Below are 23951 nucleotides of genomic sequence, written 5' to 3'. Positions count from 1 at the left end.
AATATTTGAGACTGTCACCAGAGCGAGCTATGATGTCGGCCAAGCATCATGTCCGTCTCTCCTATCATCCATGTGCACAGGATGGTAGTTTGCACTGTAGATATATATTTTTAATAAACGATTCAGTGAACCTCTGAGGTGGTCTTTGAGGACGAGACTAAACTTTTCCTCCAACACTATGGTATCCATGGGGGATGCATGGTGTAAGGTATTTCGACAGACTACGATCGATTGTTGCACATTTATTCACTCTGCAGATACAGGCCCAATTCACCCCAGCGCCGTCCGAGCTGAGCCATAACTCCCGGAAACGGAAATAAACCCGCGGTCATGGTGTCAGGATAAAATTAAAACGGTGAATATTTGCACCTTCACACATGACACATTGCTTGCAGACTTCCTCTCTGGTTGTAGGCAACGTGTGGCCCTGAATGGATTTCTCTCATCTCCTCTTCCTGTTCAGGCTGGAGTTCCCCAAGGCAGTGTTCTGGGCCCTGGGCTTTTTCTGGTCTTCATCAATGATCTCTCTGACTCTCTGGAAAATCCTCTCCATCTCTTTGCTGATGACTCCACTCTCTGCCGCTCCATATCTCAACCCTCAGATCGGCAGGCACAAACTGGTCAAACAAGTGGAACAAATCACAAACTGGTCAAACAAGCGGAACATGTCTTTCAATCCTGACAAATTTCACACTCTCACTTTGTCTCTCCGAAAATACCGTCTGGACAACCCTCACATCTACTTTCTGAACAATCCTCTTGAAGAAGTTCTGTCACTCAAGATTTTGGGTCTCACTATCTGACATGATCTTTCTTGGGAAAACCACATTTCCAAGCTGGCCTCCAAAGCCAGTCGCCGACTGGGCATCCTCTGTCGTACGGTCCTTTCTGGGCACTTCTGAGCTCCTCACCACATACAAAGCTTTCATCCGCAGCACAATGGAATACTGTTCTCCCCTCTGGGCCGGTGCTCCTGTCTCACACCTAGCTCGGCTTCACGCGGTTGAAACCAAAGCTTTCAGAATCATTGGAATCTTCTGCGATGAAGCTGATTCTGAGGGCCTTTCTCTTTCTCACCACAGGCATGTTTTATGTGTCTGTGCATGTTTTCATGTTCAATGCGTTAGCTCTACACGAGCCTCGATTCTGCATACAAAAAAAGAGAAAAATATACAAAAACAAAAATGCATATTGGGTAAGCCCAATTACATCATGATATATTTTCAAAATCACAGGCAGTCATCCATTAAAAGCATGAAAATACCCAAATGGAAAAAAAATCCATCGCATGTACTGCATCAACAAAAGATTCACAACTTGAATCACTTATGTTTAATAAAAAAAAATCAAATGCAACTTCATTTTTGAATTCTCTGTACCAATTCCTCTTTTCTGGTCTTGTATTTAGTAAGAAGACCATTGTGTGGTTCGACACCTTTTTCCACTAAGCGTTGCATGATGCTGTCCAGTTCAGATACGGAACGCGTTGCGGCTAACTTTTTCCCCGCTATGTAGCATTCCATTTCGTGGAAATTCATGAGATGACAGCCATCAACGGAGCAGAGGTCTTGCCAAGAACCTCTCTGAAGCTTTGGGAAAAACGAGATCCCCGTTTTGTACTCCAGTTCAGATAAGCTCACCTGTGACAAAGTAAGGAGCAATGACCAAATGGCATTGCAACTCTATAAAGCCATTAAAAGAAAATGACGACTTGAACATTTCAAACATTTGTCGTGTTTACGTGGGTAAACGATTTGAGTCCACTGTGACGACTCCTTAAATGTTTTTGGAAGACACTATAATATCTGCTATCGATGGCTACTAGAGATTGTACACCAATTATCGTGCTATATATCATTTTTAGCCATTTTTCCCAATGGTGAAAAACCAGTTTTAAAATCTTAGTATCCGCATCCGCATCCGCATCTTCACAAAAATCAAATCAATTAATCCTTGTCACACCCAGGTGGTTGTTGGAGGTTTGGGTGATGATTTGCTGGTGGATGGTGTTGAATTGCTGGTGGAAGGGGTTGAAGTGCTGCTGGTAGCTGTTGCGATGTTGCGATGGAGGCTCCTGCACAAACGCTGGAACGGATTTTATCTTCGGCCTTCCGTAGCGTCCTAATGGTTGATTCATTCACTGCGATCGAACTCGATCTGCGATCGAACGATCTGCGATAAAGGGTGCGATCTGCGATATGCGACTCGAACTGCGATCGAAAATCGAACTGCGATCACCGATGACGGCAGGTGGCGACTCGTATCATCGTAAGTATAAATTAAATATTAATTAGCCCTTGTTCATACAAGGGGGGTCTTTTTAGCCTTGTATTTAGCCTAATAACACCTGCCTTGTGTGTACAAGGGTTAAGTAAAGTACAGTACAATAACATGAAATAAGAATAATATAAATCTTTGAGAAAACACGAGCCACAATCGCGTAAATGCGAAACACACCTTCGTCTTGGGGAGGATTTGACGCATTTAATTCAGCGCGTAAATTGGAAACAGTGTCCGAGGAAGCCGCGTTGGAGGAAATTTTACTGTACATTTTTCCTAACAAATTGGTTTTTTTTCATTTAATATGTGGAGGCCCCTGGTTGTGGAGGCCCATGGGCAACTGCCCAGCTTGCCCATTCCTAAATCCGGCCCAGGTAAGACCCTTGAGTTTTCCTCCAGCAGTAGGGATATATTAATTGGCCATGGTCATAAAAAACGAGTACAGTAACCCATATTCACCAGGAGGTCCAATTTGGTGTTTTTGTCAAGTTTGGTGACGATTGGCCCAGTAGTTTGGGCGTGGTTGACTTTTCACACACACACAGCCAGACACAGAAAATTACTTTTATTTATAAGATGAGTTCAAGCTGCCGCCTGAGTCTTTGGGTCTAATTGGCACAGAATTTCAGATCACCATGGGAGAGGAGTGTGTCTTGGCAAAAATTCCTTCACAGCTTTATTACCTGCGCCACCGAAGGTGGAAAGAGGTTATTTTTTCACCCCTGTCTCTTTGTCGATAAGCAGAACATCTCAAAAAGTTGTGGATGGATTCGGCCGAAATATGGTGGACAGGTTGGGTGTTTTTTTTTTTTTTTTGTTTTTCCACCTTTAGAGGCCATTTTTTCCCCGCAAGCGGGGGTTGGCCTTTTTCGGGAACTGTGGTTGTTGTTGTTTTTCGGTCCCCTTTTTGAAGCAATGTTTTACGGCCGGATGCCCTTCCTGACGCCAACCCTTTTTGCCACCTTTAACGACAAGCAGGGAATTACCAGTGAACTGGTACTCAATTTGCCGACCTCGGAAGGATGACAGGCTGAGTCAACCCCCCTGGCATTAATTCAGCGATCGATCGGGATTCGAACCCAGGATCCTAGGATCCCAAGCCAGCACCCTAGCCGCTAGCCCAACACCAGGGTCTCACACCTCACACCTCACAATAAGGTGTTATTTTGCAATAATACAGGACTATTATGATACCAACATTAATTTTAATGTATGTTTAATAATGCTGCACCATTCCATACAAAGAAACATGTAAAAAAAAAAAGCAAGAAAGGCTGTTTTAGGGTCAGTTTTTTGGGAGCCTGGAACATATCCCCAATTTCCCCATACGCTTAATGATTCCTCCAACGCTAATTCCTCCAACACGAGGTTATCCCAGAATGTATCCCTCGCGTTGGAGGAAGTTTTACTGTATTTGTAACAATGGAAGCGTTCCTATTGATGCTGCTAATCTTTCAGGCTGGACAAAGGAATAATGCCGACTCATCCTTGGTAAGCAGTGTGCAGTATATGCAGTGTGTATCACCATGGGGGCATCAAGGAAAGCTAATGCACCATAGATATTTGTGTTGTCGCCTGCCATATTATAGCAATTGCACTACTACATTCCAGATTTTTCGCAAATAAAATAAACGCAAATTTTCTTGCAGGAATGAGTGGAATGGACAGGCACAAAAGTCCACGACATTTTGCAAGTGGTGCTGCAAAGAAGAGCGTATCCAAGGAACGTACTGAAAGAGAAGCCCAAGAACTTGCAAAAACACATCGAATGACTGAATTCTTCACTCGTCCATCAGCTTCAGAAGCAGACAGTGCTTCACCTTCAGTACAACCAGAGCAGGCACCTGCTGCAGAGACACCAGCCTCATCTTCATCTGGCCTGTCTATGGTATAAAATGACCAGAATGTCGAGAAGACAGACACTGCTTCAAAGCAAGTGCTTCCAGAATCTCATACAAATACACAGGTTGATGACATCAGCGTATGGCCAGAGCATATGACGAAATAGTTCATTGACTATTGGGCTGTGAAAGGTGCTGAGGATCTCCACCACAGTGATGTCAAGTCTTTGGATGCCAAATCAGCAATACAAAAAGTTGCAAACAATGTCAGTCGGAAATGTACACTAGCTATGTTTGAGTGACGAAATCGAAATGGGGAAGTTGTGATACACTCTTGGCTTTGTTTTTCACCAGGAAATGGTCGACTCTACTGCTTCTTTTGCAAGCTAATGGGTGTTGCAAGATCCCAATTCACACATGATGGGTTCTGCGACTGGAAACACGGTAGTGATCGACTTGGTGTCCATGAGCAATCAAAAGACCACATTCAAGCAGTTTTGTCAGCAGCAAGTCCTGCATAGAAAGCTGGACGTGTAGACTCTGAACTTGCACAAGAAGCGGATCGAATTGAGAAATATTGGCGCAGTCTTTTAAAGCAACTGGTCAGTGTGCTTAAATTTGCATGTGAACTAGGCCTAGCTCTTCGTGGAGATAATGAAACATTTGGATCTCCTCATAATGGAAACTACTTGGGAATACTGGAGCTTTTGGCTGAATATGATGATTTCCTCAGGCAACACATCCAGAATCATGCAAATCGTGGCAGTGGTCATACAAACTATTTGTCTTCAACCATCTGTGAAGAACTTGTCAGACTAATGGGCAATGAAGTTCTGAATGTAATAATTTCATGCATGAAACTGTCAAAATACGATTCAGTTTCTCTTGATTCCACAGATGATGAAGGTCATGTTGATCAACTAACTCTGATCTTCAGATACATGGAGCATGATACACGAGTTGAGAGATTTGTGAAGTTCTTGCCAAATCAAGGACACAAGGCTCAAGAAATGTTTGAAGGATTGATGAAATTCCTTGCAGACCATGACATTGACATTCAGAATTGTTGTGGGCAATCATATGATAACGCCTCAGCAATGAGTGGGAGATACAATGGTCTTCAAGCTAAAGTGGCAGTTGAAAATCATCATGCAGTTTGGATACCCTGTGCTAGACATTCACTGAACCTCGTTGGACAAGCAGCAGCTGAATGTTGTCAAGCAGCTGTGGCATTTTTTGACTTCCTCGAGGCAATTTATGTGTTCTTCACAGCTTCCACACATCGTTATGAAATTCTTACAGACTCACTGAAGACTGTGGAATCTGGTCCTGTATCTGTGCCAAAAAGGGTTTCTACATCACGATGGTCCTGTCGATCCGAAGCAGTAATAGCACTCGTCCAAGGATATCACCCAATCCGTGAAGCACTTGCCAAAATAGCAAGAGATGAAAATGAGATGTCCCAAGCACGTTCTGAGGCAAATGGTCTCCATGACAGGATGTGCAAACTGGAGACTGGCATCGATGCTGTTTTTTGGCGTGACATTCTTGACAGAGTTAACGCCACAAGTCGCATGTTGCAAGATCCAAAACTTGATCTGAACACAGCAGTAGCAATGTTGAAGTCCTTGAAATGTTTTGTACGTGAAAAACGAGAGTGCTTTCATGTTTATGAGCAGAAAGGAAAGGAGATGTCTGGAACTGATGATTATGTGCAGCTGCAGACACGCAATCGTCAACGAAATGTGCACCTCAATCCATTGGATTTTGGACGATCAGAAGAAGCTGCACTCTCACTGTCTGAAAAATTTCGACTTCAGAATTTTCTTCCAGTAATTGATCAGTTTCTGAGTTCATTGGAGCAACGATTGGAAGCCTATGAGAACACCTGTTCTGTTTTCGGTTTCTTGCGTAAACTGGAATCACTGGACTGCGATGAAATCGAAGCAGCTGCAGAAAAATTGGTTGCTGACCACGGATGATCCAGATTCTAGATCAAACACTTGGTGTTGAACTTGTGCAGTTTGCAGCCTTCCTCACTCATTTACTGGAATACGAAGATGATAAGAAAGGGAGAGAACATTTCCTTTACAAACTGTTGATGGACCAGAACGTTGCGGATACATTTCCAAATGTCGAGATAATAATGCTACGGATGTACTTGGTGCTAATGGTCACAAACTGTTCTGGAGAACGTTCATTCAGTAAAATGAAGTTCATCAAGAACAGACTCCATACTACAATGTCATGATAGGCTGTCACCTGGCCTTGATGAGTATTGAATGTGACATTCTCAGAGAGATTGACTTCGACAAATTGATCCAAGACTTTGCAAGGGTCAAGTCTCGTAAAGTGCCTGGTCTGTAAATATAGGTATTAGGTACTTTACTAGATTCTTATGATTGATCATGATTGACCTGCTTGCTTATTCACTATTCAGATTATTTATACTTGACACATAGGAACTTCGTAGATTCTTATATAGATTAATCATGATGTTTATAGATGTGCCTGCTTGCTTATTCAAATTCTTTATGCTTGAAACATCGGAACTAGATTCTTATATAGATTGATCATGATGTTTACAGATGTACATTTTTATTCAGATTCTTTGTACTTGAAAAATGTACTTTATGGATGACTGTAACTATGTCTTGTCACCTTTTTAGTATTCTAAGGCAGGGTGGGCCTCCACTACTGAATGCTGCTTAGGGGCCTCCACATGTCTAAATCCGGCCCTGGGTCTTACCCAAAAAGACCACCTGAACTCAAGGCGCCAAAAGCACTTCCGGTGTCAAAACGGGCGATCCGTTTGAGTTCGCTTTGTCTGTGTGTGAAGTGAAGTTGTGTGTGACTGTGTGACTGTGACTTCACTGTGTGCGAAGTGAAGCAATCAAGGCAACATCATGTCAGAGATCGAGAAGATGAGCGTCCGCAGTGTGTGGAGTTTTCACACTGAGAATAAGGACGAGCAGGTAATCTTGTTCATCTCTCCTCTCACCATTCTCATTGGACTGAATGGAGCAGGCAAGATGGTGTTGTGCGTTTCATTTATATGTTTGTTTATTACATTTTTGTCACGACATGGGATTGCTTGGCATTTATTACTCGAGAAGTTCCACATCAAAGGCGTTATTTTAAATGCCTGAAGATAGTCAAATATGACTTTCTTCACAAATGTCCCAATTATCAAGCAGCTTGCTCGGTGTGTTCCGCTAGCATGCAGCTTGCTCGGTGTGTTCCGCTAGCATGCAGCTTGGTCGGTGTGTTCCATTGGCATGCAGCTTGGTCGGTGTGTTCCATTGGCATGCAGCTTGGTCGGTGTGTTCCGTTAGCAAGCAGCTTGGTCGGTGTATTCCGTTAGCATGCAGCTTGCTCGATGTGTTCCATTAGCAAGCAGCTTGGTCGATGTGTTCCATTATCAAGCAGCTTGGTCGGTGTGTTCCATTATCAAGCAGCTTGGTCGGTGTGTTCCATTATCAAGCAGCTTGGTCGGTGTGTTCCATTATCAAGCAGCTTGGTCAGTGTGTTCCGTTATCAAGCAGCTTGGTCGATGAGTTCCATTATCAAGCAGCTTGGTCGGTGTGTTCCATTATCATGCAGCTTGGTCGATGTGTTCCATTATCAAGCAGCTTGGTCGATGTGTTCCAATATCAAGCAGCTTGGTCGATGTGTTCCATTACCAAGCAGCTTGGTCGATGTGTTCCATTATCAAGCAGCTTGGTCAATGTGTTCCATTATCAAGCAGCTTGGTCGATGTGTTCCATTATCAAGCAGCTTGGTCGATGTGTTCCATTATCAAGCAGCTTGGTCGATGTGTTCCATTATCAAGCAGCTTGGTCGGTGTGTTCCGTTAGCAAGCAGCTTGGTCGGTGTGTTCCATTATCATGCAGCTTGCTTTCGCTTGCCAAGCTCGATGTTCCGTGTCAACCGCTTTGCAAACTGCTCATCCAGTCACTCGGCAAACGGAGCAAAGCCATTTTGTCCTGGCAAAATGAGGTTTGACTTCAAAGAAATTGAAACAGAACTAGACCGCCACTCAGTAGAGCGCATACTCCCGCCGTGGGTCAAGTTGGAATAGTACGATTTCACAAAAGTTTGAGGGAGTAGTTCAGTGACAACACAAGACAAGACAACACAAGACAAGACAACACAATACAGACACTGCACATATATACATATATATTTCGAATATATAGAAGATAATGTTAAAAAAAAACACGGCAATTTCACTTACATTTTCGGATTCAGCGTTCAATTCTATATAAGTGAGTGTATTTTGAGGCATGTGTGATTTCAAATAAAATTGTAAGCCAGGAAAACGTTCGTTTCATTCCTTAGGGATACAACATGTAAAACTGGCCCAAACGTGAAAACAAAACTCGCTCATTTTAAGTCGTACAAGCTAATGCGACCATTCATTCTTCTGGGAAGAATCCCGTGCACATGCTTGTCACACTTACAGCTCACCTAAGTCTTTATAAGTTCATTAAATACTGACACCGCGATTGACATTCGCTGAGGTAAATGTTGATATCTCTTCTGAGGTAAAAAAACAAACAAACAAAAAAAAAAAACAGTTTTAAAGCATTATACTTATCAAACAATACATTTTATGAAACGGGGAAACCGAATACACACTTTGGTGGTTTTAAAATGACAGAATATGTCTTTATTAGAAAGAAAAAAAAAGAACCTTGAAGACGACGCTGCTAACAAAATACACCGCTCTAACGCATAATCACGAGTTTAAACTACATTTACAACAAATATGAAAACTATTTTCATATCACAATGTTAAATATAGAATATATAGAAGATAATGTTTAAAAAAAAATGAGCCCTATCTTCCAATGGTAAAAAAATCCTTCAAAAAATTCCTGGATCGGGAATAATATCCTGAGCTTCACCAAAAACGAATCAATTCTTCCTTATCCCAAGGGCAATCATCCGACCAACTTTCATCCAAATCCGTTCAGAACTTTTCCAGATATCTTGTTCACAAACACACGAACACACACACACACGCACGGACACGATCGAATGCATTACTCCCTGGCGGGAGTAATTATGAAATAAAGAGTACGACCGAACACACTGGCTATTCAGTTTGTTCCTACGTGGATTGTTTTTTTATTCTATATGGTTCTCAAGCCAAGGCACTAATTACATTATTTATATCATAATGATGTCGCGATAATCGTGATAAAAGTTTTTCCTTTATCGCCAAGGCCTACTTTGTAGCTATGTGAAAGGTAATATTAAATGATCCCGGGCCCCACTCCTCAGTGGATGTAGGGAAGCGTTTTCGGTCCCCACAAAAAGATAGAAAAGAAAAAACAAATTTGATTTCTTCAAAATGCCAACAGGATTAGAACAGCACCGGACAACGCCAGGTACTTCTGCGAGTAGCATACACATGCCAAGGACATGAGCAGTGCAGATAATGTACTACTACTACTACTACTACTACTACTACTACTACTACTACAAAAAAAAAAAAAACTACTACTACTACAAAAAAACTACTACTACTACTACTACTACAAAAAAACTACTACTACTACTACTACTACAAAAAAAAAACTACTACTACTACTACTACTACTACAAAAAAAAACTACTACTACTACAAAAAAACTACTACTACTACTACTACAAAAAAACTACTACTACTACTACTACTACAAAAAAAAACTACTACTACTACAAAAAAACTACTACTACTACTACTACAAAAAAACTACTACTACTACTACTACTACTACTACTACAAAAAAAAAACTACTATACTACTACTACTACAAAAAAAAACAACTACTACTACTACTACTACTACAACAAAAAAACTACTACTACTACTACTACTACTACTACAAAAAAAAAATTCTACTACTACTACTACTACTACTACAAAAAAAAAAAACTACTACTACTACAAAAAAAAAACTACTACTACTACTACTACTACTACTACTGCTACTTCTACTACTACTACCCACTTTAATGGCCCCAATTGTTACCACCTCGTGGATTCTACTGGGAAACATATTCGGTCCAATTAATTAATGAACCAGTTGACCAGGCCTGACGTTCGACTGAAGGTGGTAGGTATTTGGAATGTGTTCAGGAGACCAGCGTTGACTTTTACCAGCGGCCATAATTTTAACGTTAACGCCAGCCCCGAGGGAAGAGTAGTACTCCAAAAAGTTGCGGATGAAGGCCTTGAAGGTGGATAAGAGATTAGATGGGCCAAGGAAGGACAACGGAAGATGCCCAGTCAGTGAGCTGGCTTTGGAGGCAAACTTAGAAGTGTGGTTTACCCAAGAAAGTTCGGGGGCACAAGATTTAGAAGCAAACACAGAATCGAGGCATTAGGCTTTCTCACGAGCAGGGTCGGCTGTGGTGCCATTTGTAGTGAGGGAAGTGATTGGGGGGGATGGAGAGGGAGCACACTCCAAAGACGGCCTTACATTTCCTCCAGGTTTTACAGGAAGGACACAAGTTTGAGAGTTCAATCTTGAGGTTGGACAGATGTTGTTTTCTGGCTCTCCTGAGCGTGGACACACACTTGTTGTGTGTGGCCTTTGTGGAATGATCTGAGATTGCCATCGCTTGGGTTTGCTTTCCAGGAAAAGACGACAAGCTTTTTCAGAGCAACTGCCTCACCGCAAGATTCAGTGTACCATGGACAGGAAGAAAGGTAGGATAACTGAAGACAAGATGGGATCGATCTGTGCAGAAGAGAGAGCAGGTTTCTGTGGAAGAATTCTCAGGACGAGTTAACATCAGCACAGTAGATTGAGGAGATCAGTTCTGAAGAGAGGTGGCTGCTTGCAGTGCCTGCCAATCTGCCTGAGTGAACTTCCAGACACACCAGCACTGAGGCAGCTCTCTGTGAATAGCCACAGAGATGTTGACTCTCAAGCATGTGATCAGATGAACCAATTGGAGCAGAGTAAGAGCATGACACATGAGAGGGAAAGTTGGTCACCACCAAGTACAGAAGGGAAGATTTCCAAGAAGGATAAATGTGTGTTGCAAAGTTTTATAGGATTAATAGGCCCCTTTGTTCTATGCTACGACTGTGCAGATCACTATCACCTTTTGAAAGATTGTTCCACCACCCTTACTTTGACAAGGAATTAAAAAACACTATTCTCACTATAAAAATAAACTTTAAAAAGAAACGTTATCACTCACTTTACTGAAGTACTGTACCTGGAAATCCGCCAATTTTTGTTGGTATCCAATAGGTGCATTAGGAACCAAAAATGCCCCCAAACAGAGAGAACCTCCCCCTGATCGACCTGTCAGTACAACCTTAAAGAGATGTGTAGGAACTGCCACATCGGACTTGCCAATCATCTGTAAGGAATGCAATTGACATCATATTAGCAATACATCGAACAATGCTACCTTTCAGGACATTGTTGTGAAGGTGTATTTGAACAAACTAGTGAGGTACCTGCGCTACGCACGGGTGGGAGGCCAGAAGCAAACAGACAATGCATAAACGGCGAATGTTAAAGCATGAAACCAATAAATTCCACATTCCTGTAGCACCTTCAGTCGCACGTCATGGACAGCAAGTTCGTGAAGGACTTCCATGAAAAACGTACCCGTTCGCAAACAAACAGGTATGTGTGTTCCATTCCCAGTCAATGGTGAATCTGCAGATGACGTTCCGCGAATTCACGTTTAGAAAATAGAAACCGTCACGGCATTTCGTCATTCACTTGAACTCGATATCTCTTTTTTCATTCCAAACAGCATAACTCCAATCACAAATTAAAGAACATTCATATAAAAAATAAACTTTTAACAACATTTGTGACATAAACAAATATTTAAATCCTGATGTGAAGTTCCCTACAGTTGGGTGAACACAATTACGAATTCAAAATCGTAATTGTATTCACTCAATACCAATCATCAATTGATACTTTAACAAAACGATTAACACGATTAACGTTTAACGATTTAACATAACGATTGAATGACGGTTGTATTTGGATATTATCAAACCCGCACATTGCCGTCATCTGTCTACTTTCGCATTCGCGGCATGTTCATAATTGTCATCAAAATCTAAACAGTATTTGTAGAATTTCAACAAAAGCCACATTACTGTTCATATCAGTAAATATTATTCCATCGTCTTTGGAAAAACTGGAAATTGGAAAACTTGGAAAACTTGGAAAAACAATATAGCCTATTTTACTCCAGGGGGTCCCAGGAATACCCACCCAAAATATCGTTGCGATCGTTTCAGCCGTTTTTACGGTACCTTCGAACGGACAGACAGACGGACATTTGGTGAACTATGATTATAGTAAGATGCTAACATAGTATGCTGAACATAAACATACATAATGATGAACGCAATCTTTCCCATCGATTTTCCACGGCAGGTTGAGTGGACCGGAAATGATCCACACGTCATCAAAACGCGAACAAAGACTTCGGCAGTAAATCTCCAACCTGGGTACAACACATGTAGATAAACAAACACCAGTTATGATCAACCCACCCCAGTCTCGATGGGATTAAAGGGTGACGTTCCCATTGTAATTTGCTTTTTATAACCTTCATGCTCGTGATTTCCAGAGTAATTTTCAATACTGTATAAATGGATATCATGAAGTCCCTGCTCCTATCGACACCCCCTCCCTCCATCCACACCACCCACCCTCTTACCGTCTGGGAATATGCGCACATATCATAATGTCACATCATAGTTTTTGGCCCTATCTCTCAATTGTGAAGAATCACTTAAAATTAAATAAATTCTCATCCGGATACAGATCTTCATGAAAATCTCATCAATTCTTCCTTGTAGATTGAGGTAGATTGTAGATTGAATCTCATCAATTCTTCCTTGTAGAAAATCCTCCTAAACTGTCCACCATAACTTTTTGAGATTTTCTGCTCACCGACAGAGAAACATACAGACAGACCAAGGGTAAAAACATAACCTCCTTCCACCTTTGGTGGCGGAGGTAATAATGCCACACTCTAAGTAATTATTGCGGAAGTAATCATTGTGAAGTATATGAAGATAAACAGAGAGCCAATCAATAGACAACTCCACACCAAGGCGTCGTGCCGATCTTCGACGACTAAAAACACATTATTGGATGTCCTGACAGAATTTGGCTGCTGACCCATGGTTATTTGAAGATTTTTGACGTCGCCATTTTCCACGATATTTCTTCCACGAGGTTTTACCATCTACAGGGCGAGTCATAAGTCCCAGGACACAATTCTAACTGCTTATACAATGTTTTAGCTTGTGACTGCCCTGTGGGGTTACGTCAAAGATAAGGATGCGGAACATCGCATGACATCTGTCGATGAACTGGAACCGCATTCAGCAGCATTTGGCACCACAACACATGGTATTTTGCGTCGGTTTTCACACCGCGAGTGGAGAAAAATTATCTTGTGCCGTGGCAACGGCAGACGTCATACGGATGCACTCGACATCTTAGGGGTATTGTAATATGTTACAATTACTCATGTTATTATGTATTACTGTTATTACTGCAATATGTTATTACTCCTGGGGCTAATGTCCCACCCTGGAATATGGTATAAACAAATCTTGTCTAAGCAGCTAAAACCGTGTCCTGGGACTTATGACTCACCCTGTAGATCAAGTGGTTTGATGATGCAGCTGTCAATCCATGACGTCACTTAAACTCATCCTGCGTACTGTGTCGCCATCACCATCTGATGCCGACCATATAGTTTAACAATCTCCTGTCTCAGTGGAGAGTGAACGCAACAACAAACTACATTTGAAATCGATCTCTAAAACTGCTTTTCACTCGCGTAACTGCAATATTAGGACAAACATATATAGTCTAGTAGGAAGACTAGGTCCCCCTGCACCCCCCGGAGATATACTTCTAATCAGTGTTTCTAGATTGGAAAAAATGTGTAGAAAATGACTAGCTATGGCCCCAAGCTGAAAAAATGTCCCACATACCATTTTTATGCAAATTACTGCTGCCATTATCAAAAAAACGATTTTTGACATATCTCAGCCAATATTGCAGATAATTGAAAAATGAAGGTGTCTAGACCCATGTTTTGAAGGGCATAGATCATGATAGAACTATTCATAACATGATTACATGTGTCTATGGTATACTAGTATGCATATTAATGCTGTAATTACAAAATAATCAGTTTTACAAATGATAAGGATACGTTAATACTGCAGATAACTTAACATGGTACATAAGGGGTCTAAACCCAGGTATTTTCAAGGTTAAATGTCAACAAGATGCTCCTGAGTCTTGCATAGGGGCGGGACATTGGCAGTAACATTGGTACCACTCAACTTTTCTTCCCACCATTGACTTTGTATTGCGAGAGATTTTCACTTGCTTATTTAAAGGTTTCTCACCCAGCCCACGTAAAATCTACCAACTCCTGCTGTTAACTCCCAAACATATTTTTTTATGTTATCCAATCACAGTGCAGAAATGACAGACTAGAGATCCAAATTAGTGCTGCTATAGCTGCCATTTTACATTTCCATCCATGTAACATGCGCGCTCGCGCGCTCGTATCAATTGGTAATGTCGCGCGCTCGTATCAATTGGTAACGTTGATGTTATTGAATACCTCAGTTGAAAGTTCAGTCTTCCATTCCATCTGTGTGTTGTTCTTGGTATTCATCCTCCAATCTAGCCAGGTAAGATGCTAACTATAATGTTACTCACACTCTTGACTTCAGTTTCTGCATGAAATCATAAACAGGCAGAATAACAGCTGAGCCAGCTAGCACCATGTTAGCTAACGTTAAAGCTAGCCTCATCTATGTACAGTATGTTCCTAATGTCGGTGTAACTTAAACTTTTGTTAATGCCAAACATGAGACATATCTGTTGACTTCTGTATATGAATTGAACCAGAAAGAGGCACGACAGCTGAGCTAGCTACAGTAACTTAGCACAATGTTTCATTGGCCTAGATAGCTAACGTTAGTGTGGAAGAATTTAGATGTTTTAGCTATTAGCACTTTTGATGCCACTAAACATGGTTTAGTCAGCTAAAAAGTACCCTAGTGTAGAACATGACTCAGAACCTCTGTTACCTCACTGAAAACTCAGAGCCTCCTTTCACAGGCACTTTTAACATCATTCGTGATTTCTTATTTGTCATTTAACAGTGATGGTAGACATCGACAGCAAGCATGCCCAAAAGAAAACGGAGTGTAGAACCTGCAGCCCAAAGCTCTCCTCCTACATGCATCCTTCATGTACCATCCATGTCTGATCATGGGGATTTCACGCCCCTCCGTAAAATTAAAGGATCTGCTTCAGAAAAACTGCAACTGCTTCAAAAGATCCGGGATAGACGTCTCAACCAACCGCATGACTCCCCATGTCGTATGCAATCAGTATGTGATCAGATCCCGGCAACTCTTCCTGATGACCTAGAAAGAGTAGGATATCACAGCAAGTGTTATAAGCACTTTGTCCGCCACTTTCATCGTCTGGGAGATGATACAGAACCAGGGCCATCAACCTCATCATGGCATCACTCTCCTCGTAAACCAGGAGGTTCTGCTGAACCCATCTTCCCGCCAGAGTGTATATTTTGTGAGAAAGTTGAGACCAAAGATGCTCATCGCAATACTGAGAGGCCTACAACCTTCCCATCCTTTAAAAACAAAGAAAATGCATGGGAGCAAATCGAAACACGGGCTGAGAAAATGGGTCTCTATCGACTCCATCGAAAGGTGAAAAACAAAGACCTCTTTGCATGTGAGGCCAAACACCATCCGTCATGTTTTAAAGCTTTCCGCACAGCATTCTACAACTATGAGCGTGCGATTCACAGAGCCGAAGCACCAAAGGAGCAGGCTTGCATGTCAGCCGCCCATGAAAAGGCATTCAACTCAGTACTGGAACACATTCAAACCCAGGTCATCCAGCAGAATAAAGTTCTACAGCTTTCTTCCTTGCGCTTGCTCTATGTCGAGGAACTGAAACTGAATGGATATGAGAACTCAAATTATCGGTCAGAGAAACTACTGAAACGCCTACAGAATGACCCAATCAAGGAGCATATCCACTTCACGAAGGTTGATCATGACAAATGTGATGTCATTTCTTTCTGGCTTGTGCACAGCTCAAACATAACAGTTTCCAATGCTCTCGCACGAGCATTCACACTCGGAAGCACAAACAAGAACCAAAATGTTGCCCTCCAACTTCGCCAGGGTATTCTACAGGCTTTCAGAGAGTGTAAAGACCAACCATGGCCACCAACAGCTGAAGACATGGAGCTCAATCCTGAAGACATCCTACCTCCAGACCTTGTCCGCTTTCTCAGCGTGCTAATGACTGGCAAGGAGGGCATCGAGACAGAAAAGGTGAAGCGTCTGGTCTTCTCCATTGGACAAGATCTGTGCCGTGCAGTGTCAGATGGAAAATGGAAGTTACCAAAGCACATTCTCCTCTGTGTGACTGTAAGGCACCTGTTCCGAAGCAAACAGCTCACCACAATACTACACAGGCTTGGACACTCTGAGAGCTACGATTTCGCCTTGGAGTTGGAAACTGCTCTCGCCAAGGTCCTGGATGAAGTCTCAACTTATCGTACACCACAAATTGTGACAGGAGAGGGCAACCTTGTATTCCACTGTGAGTGGGACAACTTGAATAAAACCACTACCAGTGTGCACGGCAGCAACATTGTAAACAGTGCTGGAGGAATCATGGTGCAGGAGGTCAAGCCCGGGTTCGAGAGCAGCAAGGACCGAATGCTACCTACCATCAATAGGTCACAACAGCATAGCCTGAAGGTCGACACACCAAAAACTCTCCCACCCTTGCACTTTACTCGCGTTGGCCCGAAGTTCCCTGAAGGCTCATCATTCACACCGCCAGCAGAGAATGACACAGTCTATGCCACTACGATGCAAGAGTACTACATCTGGCTCTTCATCAGATACATCGGAAGCTGTGGCCTGCAGCCTGTGCCTGGGCTAGGGGGTTTCACCTCTGCAACTGGTTCTACCCCACCCAGCATCGTGAATGGCGATTCAATTTGTAATTTTTCCTGAAAAAAAGGTGATTACCTGTGATGTTTGTCTAGATCTGAAACTGGCAGTGACTGGTGATTGAAATGCGGTGCCTTTTTGTGTTTCAGGTCGAGGTACGTGAACTCCCCACGATCTACAGCAACCAGGAAGAGACTGATACCAGGGTGGTTCTGTACCTCCATCATGCTGCTACCATCGGATACAAGAACGCTGTAGTCAGAACACCGGACACAGACATCCTCCTGATCCTGCTCCACCATGCCCACAACATCAAGCTGACGGTGTACCTGGATACAGGGTCAGGGAAGCATCGCCAACTTGTCAACGTCTCTGAGCTGGCAGAATCCCTGGGAGAGGACTACTGTGCCACTCTCCTGGGGTACTATGTGTTCAGCGGAGAAGACTGCACCAGTGCCTTCAAAGGGAAGGGAAAAGTCGGGCCCTTGAAAAGGCTGGAGAAGAATCCCAGGTTTCACAGGGCATTCGGTGAACTGGGTGACAACTGGGATGCCAACCCTGAGGTGGAGAGGCAGTTAGAAAAATTCACCTGTGTGATGTACGGCCAGAGTCGCGAGTCATCAGTGGACATTGTCCGTGCCAAGCTGCTACGAAAAATGGTGGGAGAGGACAAGACCCTCACATCCAAGTCCAAGGTTGATCTGGCTCGCCTTCCTCCATGCCAGTCTGCCCTGAAGCCGCACATCCAGCGTGTGAACCACCGCGTAGCATTGTACAAAAGAGCCGATCAACCTATCATCGAAAAGCCAAAACCTTATGAGGAGCAAGGATGGATAAGGACTGATGAAGGACTGTTGAAACCAATGTGGTCCAGTGGTCCCATCCTACCAACCTCACTGGTGGATCTTCTGAACACAGGAGAGCACGAAGAGGAGGAGGAAGAGGAAGGAGAAGAAGAGTTTGACTCTGACGATTTCGATGAAAATGATGATGACTGACTCAGTGTAGAATCACTAATGCTAATGATGTTTATCTAAAACAAGCAAGAGAAGAGTGGTCACATTGAGTGCTAGGACTATTTTGACAGTTGTAATATTTAGAAAAATAAAACTTTGTGTTAACGTCTGTGTAGACGGACCTTAATATGAGTCTATTATTTCGTAAAACTGTGATTATTTTGTAAATAAAGCACTAATTAGCATACTAGTATACCATAGACACATGTAATCATGTTATGAATAGTTCTATCATGATCTATGCCCTTCAAAACATGGGTCTAGACACCTTCATTTTTCAATTATCTGCAATATTGGCTGAGATATGTCAAAAATCGTTTTTTTGATAATGGCAGCAGTAATTTGCATAAAAATGGTATGTGGGACATTTTTTCAGCTTGGGGCCATAGCTAGTCATTTTCTACACATTTTTTCCAATCTAGAAACACTGATTAGAAGTATATCTCCGGGGGGTGCAGGGGGACCTAGTCTTCCTACTAGACTAATATGAAATCTCACCTCCCCTCTGGGCCGGTGCTCCTGCCTCACACCTAGCTCGTCTTCACGCTGTTGAAACCAAAGCTTTCAGAATCATTGGAATGTCCCGCGACGAAGTTAACTCCGAGGGCGTTTCACTCATTCACCGCAGGCAGGTTGGTGGTTTTTCTGTCTTCTACAGACTCCTCCCCGGCCTTGCTCTCCCAGCTCTCTCTGTGCTCTGTCCCCCAAATATTCCTACAGGTCGCAGTCGCTACTCTTATGGTTAAACTGCCAAAATCAAGACTCTCTGCTCACCTTCACTCCTTCATTCCTCTTTTCTCCCGCCTCTGGAACAAACTCCCTCACTCTCTTCAATCCCACTCCTCCCTCCAGGTGTTTAAAACAGCTGTTCACCACCATCTCTTATCTTCCCCCATCCAAAACCTTGATCTTTTCTATCCCCGTTAATTCACCCCAGATCCACTTTTTTGAAATACCGACTTCTTTCCTGGAAGTCTTAGCAGTGTCCATGCGTTTTATCCCACCCCCCCCCCCCCCCAACTCCCCTTCCCATGCCTCCTCCCCCCAAGCCCTCTCCCTCCCACAGACCTCCCGATGTTCCTGCTCTCCATCTTGTCTCCCGCTCCCTTTATCATATGTTTTATGTGTCAGTTTGGCTTTTTGTGATCAATGTTAGCTCTTACACGAGCCTCGATCTTGTATACAAAAATAAATAAAAGTTTAAAACTTTTTTTTTTTTTTTGCCACCCTGCATGGGTGTACTTTTTTTATTTTGGGTATAAAATACCTTTTTCGTTTTTCCTGTATTCTTTTAAAGAGCACACCAAACCTGTTCCAAAATCCGGAGTTGTTCTCATTGTTCTGCGGAACGATATTGGACAGGAAAAATGTTTCACGCATTGCATCCTGGGAAAGAGAAGAAGAAAAAAAAAAAAACAAAGTAAGAAGGCGACAAAAGGGTTGTATGGCTAAATCCGAGACTTTTAACTACAATTGTATTTAATTAGAACGACGGGTTGTGGAATTAGGCGATTACTGAGATGCCGGCAGGTTAAATGATCTGCTGTTTCATGCTCGCGCACATACACACCTGGCTGTTCTTGTAATTTGCGGCAGGAGCCATATGGCCTCGGCTCCAACCACTGCCCAGGTAATCCTCATTGAAAGCAGAAAAGAGTGGTTGGATGCTGGGATCAGCTTTGAATTTCATGTTTTTGCGGTTGGCAGGGCCTGTGGAGAGAGTGAGTATGGGACTCGGGGCTCAGCCCAAGAATGCACACTCCCGATTGCACCACGTGCTTGTTAGGAAGAAACATTTTGAGAATGATGTATGATGATCATTTTCATCTTTCCCCTGTCTGAGATGGATGCAGACAACAATGGAAGCATGGCGATTTCAGCGACTTGTGAGACCTGTTTATTGGCCGTTTATACTCATGATGCTTGCATGACCGGTCGGCACAGTCTGGTCTATGCAACACAGGACACATGACATAAATCATCAACACTGCTAGTTGTGAAAGCCACTTACCTATGGGTTACACTGCTGTCCCAATACCTTTGGCATATAGTAAACATTGCCATTTCTTTGCAACGGGAAGCAAAATCCAGAAGGCAATCCAAACTATCCATGCCTCTTGATCTCCTGATTGCAGGTCAAGCCTCATTTTAACCCTTTACTGCCTATTCTTCCCTAAATAACCGATGTGACTGCATTTATCACATCTTACTCTTCACTCGCAGGAACCCGCAGAGCACCAACGCAATGTAAAATGCGACTTCAAGTCGTCAACTCACCACCCTCCCTCACACACCGCAAGTCATCGACCTCCCCTCCCAAACTACAAGCCCCTACCTTCCGCTCCTGACCCCAAGTCGTCAATCCCCTCACGAATCCAAGCTTCGGTCATGCTTCGCCAATCAGCGAGTTGCTCCCTACCAGTCCTTCCTGTCAATCAAAACCCTGAAAAATGACGACTCCTCGGGGCGTGGCCTCGGCCTGCCCGACCTGTGCGCTTCCAAAGTCAGGGTCGTCAGCGGCAGCGCCCAATGGCCTGGCTTCCAGTAGGCTTTTTAATTGGTGCCATTAAATGCGCGATTCCAGCTCTACGTGTGGTGTATTGTCAAAAGGAACAAAGGAATTAATACAGAGGTATTGACATACAAGGGATAATTTACCCATAATCCCTGTGCTAGTTAACATACCCCACTGCTCGTAATGGGGACGAAGATACACCTTAATCCGAACACACGGTCTACTGGATCCCTACTTATTACTTGATGGTTCTTCTTCTTCTTCACGCCAATCGGAGCACACTAATTTATACAAATCTACCTGATTCTAAGGTAATCACTGCCTACCCCCTACAAACGTAACAATACCATCGAGCTTTATTTGTAGATCAAAAGCTGAAAAGCCAAGATAACATAAAATCGTCAATTTTCATCTGATTGACCTGAAATTTGAGCAGGGTTTCCATATCGGGTCTCTGAAGCATGTTGCTTTTGAGGTCAAAAGTTCAAGATCACGAAAATTGTCAATTTTTTTGATTTTTTGGCTGTTTATATATATATATATATATATATATATATATATATTTCTGTATATCTTTTTGCTCCCCACTTGTCACTCCATTTGAAATAGTTCTCTTCTCTCGTACCTGTAATGCTGCTGCTTGTAATGTGCTCCGCTACCCAGCGAGGCGTTCGTCGAGCTTGGTTGAAGCTAACTGCATGCCCGGAATACCGTCGGATGTGTAGACCAGCATCTGGTAAACCAAACTGCTCCAGCAAAGGAATGTCTGCTGTAAACAAACATCAAATATAAACGGCAGTTCACTGGTTTATTTTCGAACAACACCTTTTAATTCAAATCCTGCATGTCCACCAGCTGCGTGCATTAATACCAGTGGATGGAGACATGGTGGTGGTTGAGTGCATAAAGGGTGGTTCAGTGGATAAAGGGTGGTTGAGTGATTAAGGGATGATGGAGGGGTAAATGGTGGTTGATTGGATAGAGGGTGGTTGAGTGGCTAGTGGGTGGTTGAGTGGATAAAGAGTGGTTGAGTGGATAGAGGGTGGTTGAGTGGATAGAGGGTGGTTGAGTGGATAGAGGGTAGTTGAGTGGATAGAGGGTGGTTGAGTGGGTAGATGGTGGTTGAGTGGCTAGAGGGTGGTTGAGTGATTAAGGGATGATGGAGGGGTAAATGGTGGTTGATTGGATAGAGGGTGGTTGAGTGGATAGTGGGTGGTTGAGTGGATAAAGGGTGGTTGAGTGGATGGAAGGTGGTTGAGTGGATAGAGGGTGGTTGAGTGGATAGAGGGTGGTTGAGTGGATAGAGGGTGGTTGAGTGAATAAAGGGTGGTTGAGTGGATAGAGGGTGGTTGAGTGGATAGAGAGTGGATGACTGGAATAGGGTGGTTGAGTGATTAAAGGATGATGGAGGGGTAAATGGTGATTGAGTGGTAAAAGGTGGTTGAGTGGATAGAGGGTGATTGAGTGGTAAAAGCTGGTTGAGTGGATAGAGGGTGGTTGAGTGGATCGAGGGTGGTTGAGTGGATAGAGGGTGGTTGAGTGGCTAGAGGGTGGTTGAGTGGATAGAGGGTGGTTGAGTGGCTAGAGGGTGGTTGAGTGGATAGAGGGTAGTTGAGTGGATAGTGGGTGGTTGAGTGGATAGAGGGTGGTTGAGTGGGAAAGGGTGGTTGAGTGGCTAGAGGGTGGTTGAGTGGATAGAGGGTGGTTGAGTGGATAGAGGGTGGTTGAGTGGATAGAGGGTGGTTGAGTGGATAGAGGGTGGTTAATGGTGGTTGAGTGGTTAAGGGAGGTTGAGTGGTTAAGGATGGTTGAGTGGGAAAGGGTGGTTGAGTGGTTAGAGGGTGGTTGAGTGGATAGAGGGTGGTTGAGTGGTTAAGGGTTGTTGAGTGGTTGATGGAGTATTTAAGTCCTCATTGTATCGCCATCAGTGGTGTGGATTCCATTCCCTCCTCAATCTTGATGGTTCGTCCTGATCCGATCAGGGAAACATTCGCGACTCTACGTGGACAATACGGACTTAACCACCTGTATAAGCGGTTCCTCACCTTCGTGCTCTCCATTCTCTGAGCTAAACTGCTCGTCGTGCAGTCGCCAGTAGATCGCAGAAGCCAAACAGCCCACAGCCAATCCTGTGGCCCATCCGAGGGCTGAACCGGTCGGTGGAACCACACGGGGATACTCGGGACCAGAGGTCAACCACGATCGAAGACCGGACACCTTTCGTGCCCTCCACATGTTCGCACCCCGTGTCAACATTCTTACCACTTTCACTGCGATGATTTATTACCAACAAAAGCCACTGTTGTCATATGTCAAGTATAAAATAAAATCCCGGCATTATTTAAACGGGAGAATATCCGGTACGATCCATGGATAACCCGGAAGTGTGTCGATAAAGGAGGAAAAAGATTCCTCCCACGGCCCTCCTCTTCCGCCCCTCCCCTGCGGGCTGCGAGTTATCTTCGTTATCTTATTATCGTCTCCGTTGCGTTTTACACAAGGAACTTGGACATTTGCTCCATCGTGTGTACGCTGTGCCAACAACACGAAAGAAGTCTAACATAAGCAGGACTCCAACATTAGGCCATTCGGTCGGCACCGGAAGTCTGTTTATTTTTTTATCTTTCCCTCGTGACAACAAACAACAACAACAACCAACTGCAACAACAACAATGTCGTAGTTTCTGAATTGCAGGCACTTCAAACATACATTATATCTTTCCCCTCAAGATGGAAAAGTGCAGTGACCAATTTATTTGAACGAACAATATTTACAGTTCACTGCAAGTCAAGTGTCTGGTCGACGACTCATGGCGATGCGACCACTTCGTGTCCGAGTTACGCACGGGATAACTGAGCGAGCTGTAGACACTGTCTGGGCGACTGCTCTGCCAGGCTCATCCAGATCTACAGAAGGTGCGGTATCACAAGCAGGACGAACATCTGTATCTGGAGTAGCTTGAGGCTTCAAGTCCAATGAACAGCTTAAGCCATCATGGATCTCACGGGTGGCATTATCAGTATCAATGAAACTCTGAAAGACCGATCGAGGGCAGCAACCTCATTGGCCATACGGGAGCTGCAGAAAGGGTCATTCCTCTTTAGGGTACAAAGATTACAGTCGATCTATGGTCAAGTCTCAAGGACATTGTTCATTTACCAAGTTTCTTGTGGAGAGATCGCCAAGTGGTTTAAGCATTCGACCATTCCAAACCCTTTAAGGAACGGCTGGATGTTTTGTTTTTTTGTATACAAGATCGAGGCTCGTGTAAGAG

General features: G+C 43.4%; 1 protein-coding gene across 14 annotated transcripts; it reads right to left on the bottom strand.

Annotated features, from left to right (window-relative positions):
• Window positions 1–229: 229 nt before the first annotated feature.
• EXOG (exo/endonuclease G) lies at window positions 230–23284 on the bottom strand. 14 transcript variants are annotated; one of them, XR_013621065.1, is made up of 8 exons: window positions 22722–23233; window positions 21302–21445; window positions 19732–19871; window positions 19429–19547; window positions 12494–12605; window positions 11325–11489; window positions 7639–8107; window positions 7207–7579 (listed from the first exon to the last, which is right to left on the bottom strand). XR_013621065.1 is itself a non-coding variant. In XM_068132982.2 (7 exons), exons 1-7 carry the CDS (start codon window positions 22930–22932, stop codon window positions 1359–1361), a joined length of 1155 nt encoding a protein of 384 aa, XP_067989083.2. In that variant the 5' UTR covers window positions 22933–23284; the 3' UTR covers window positions 230–1358. The 14 variants fall into 14 exon arrangements, 9 of the variants coding, with proteins under 9 accessions (XP_067989083.2, XP_067989085.2, XP_078622729.1 ...); XR_013621067.1 differs by having other exon boundaries at window positions 11343–11489; window positions 22722–23095; XR_013621064.1 differs by having other exon boundaries at window positions 7207–7637; window positions 7697–8107; window positions 11343–11489; window positions 22722–23095.
• Between the last annotated feature and the right edge of the window lie 667 nt (window positions 23285–23951).

This window comes from Myxine glutinosa, chromosome 12 (genome assembly GCF_964187855.1).
Source record: "Myxine glutinosa chromosome 12, kmMyxGlut1.1, whole genome shotgun sequence".
Lineage (NCBI taxonomy): Eukaryota > Metazoa > Chordata > Myxini > Myxiniformes > Myxinidae > Myxine > Myxine glutinosa.
Note: the sequence above shows the minus strand (reverse complement) of the source record. Positions and strands in the feature narration are given on the sequence as shown.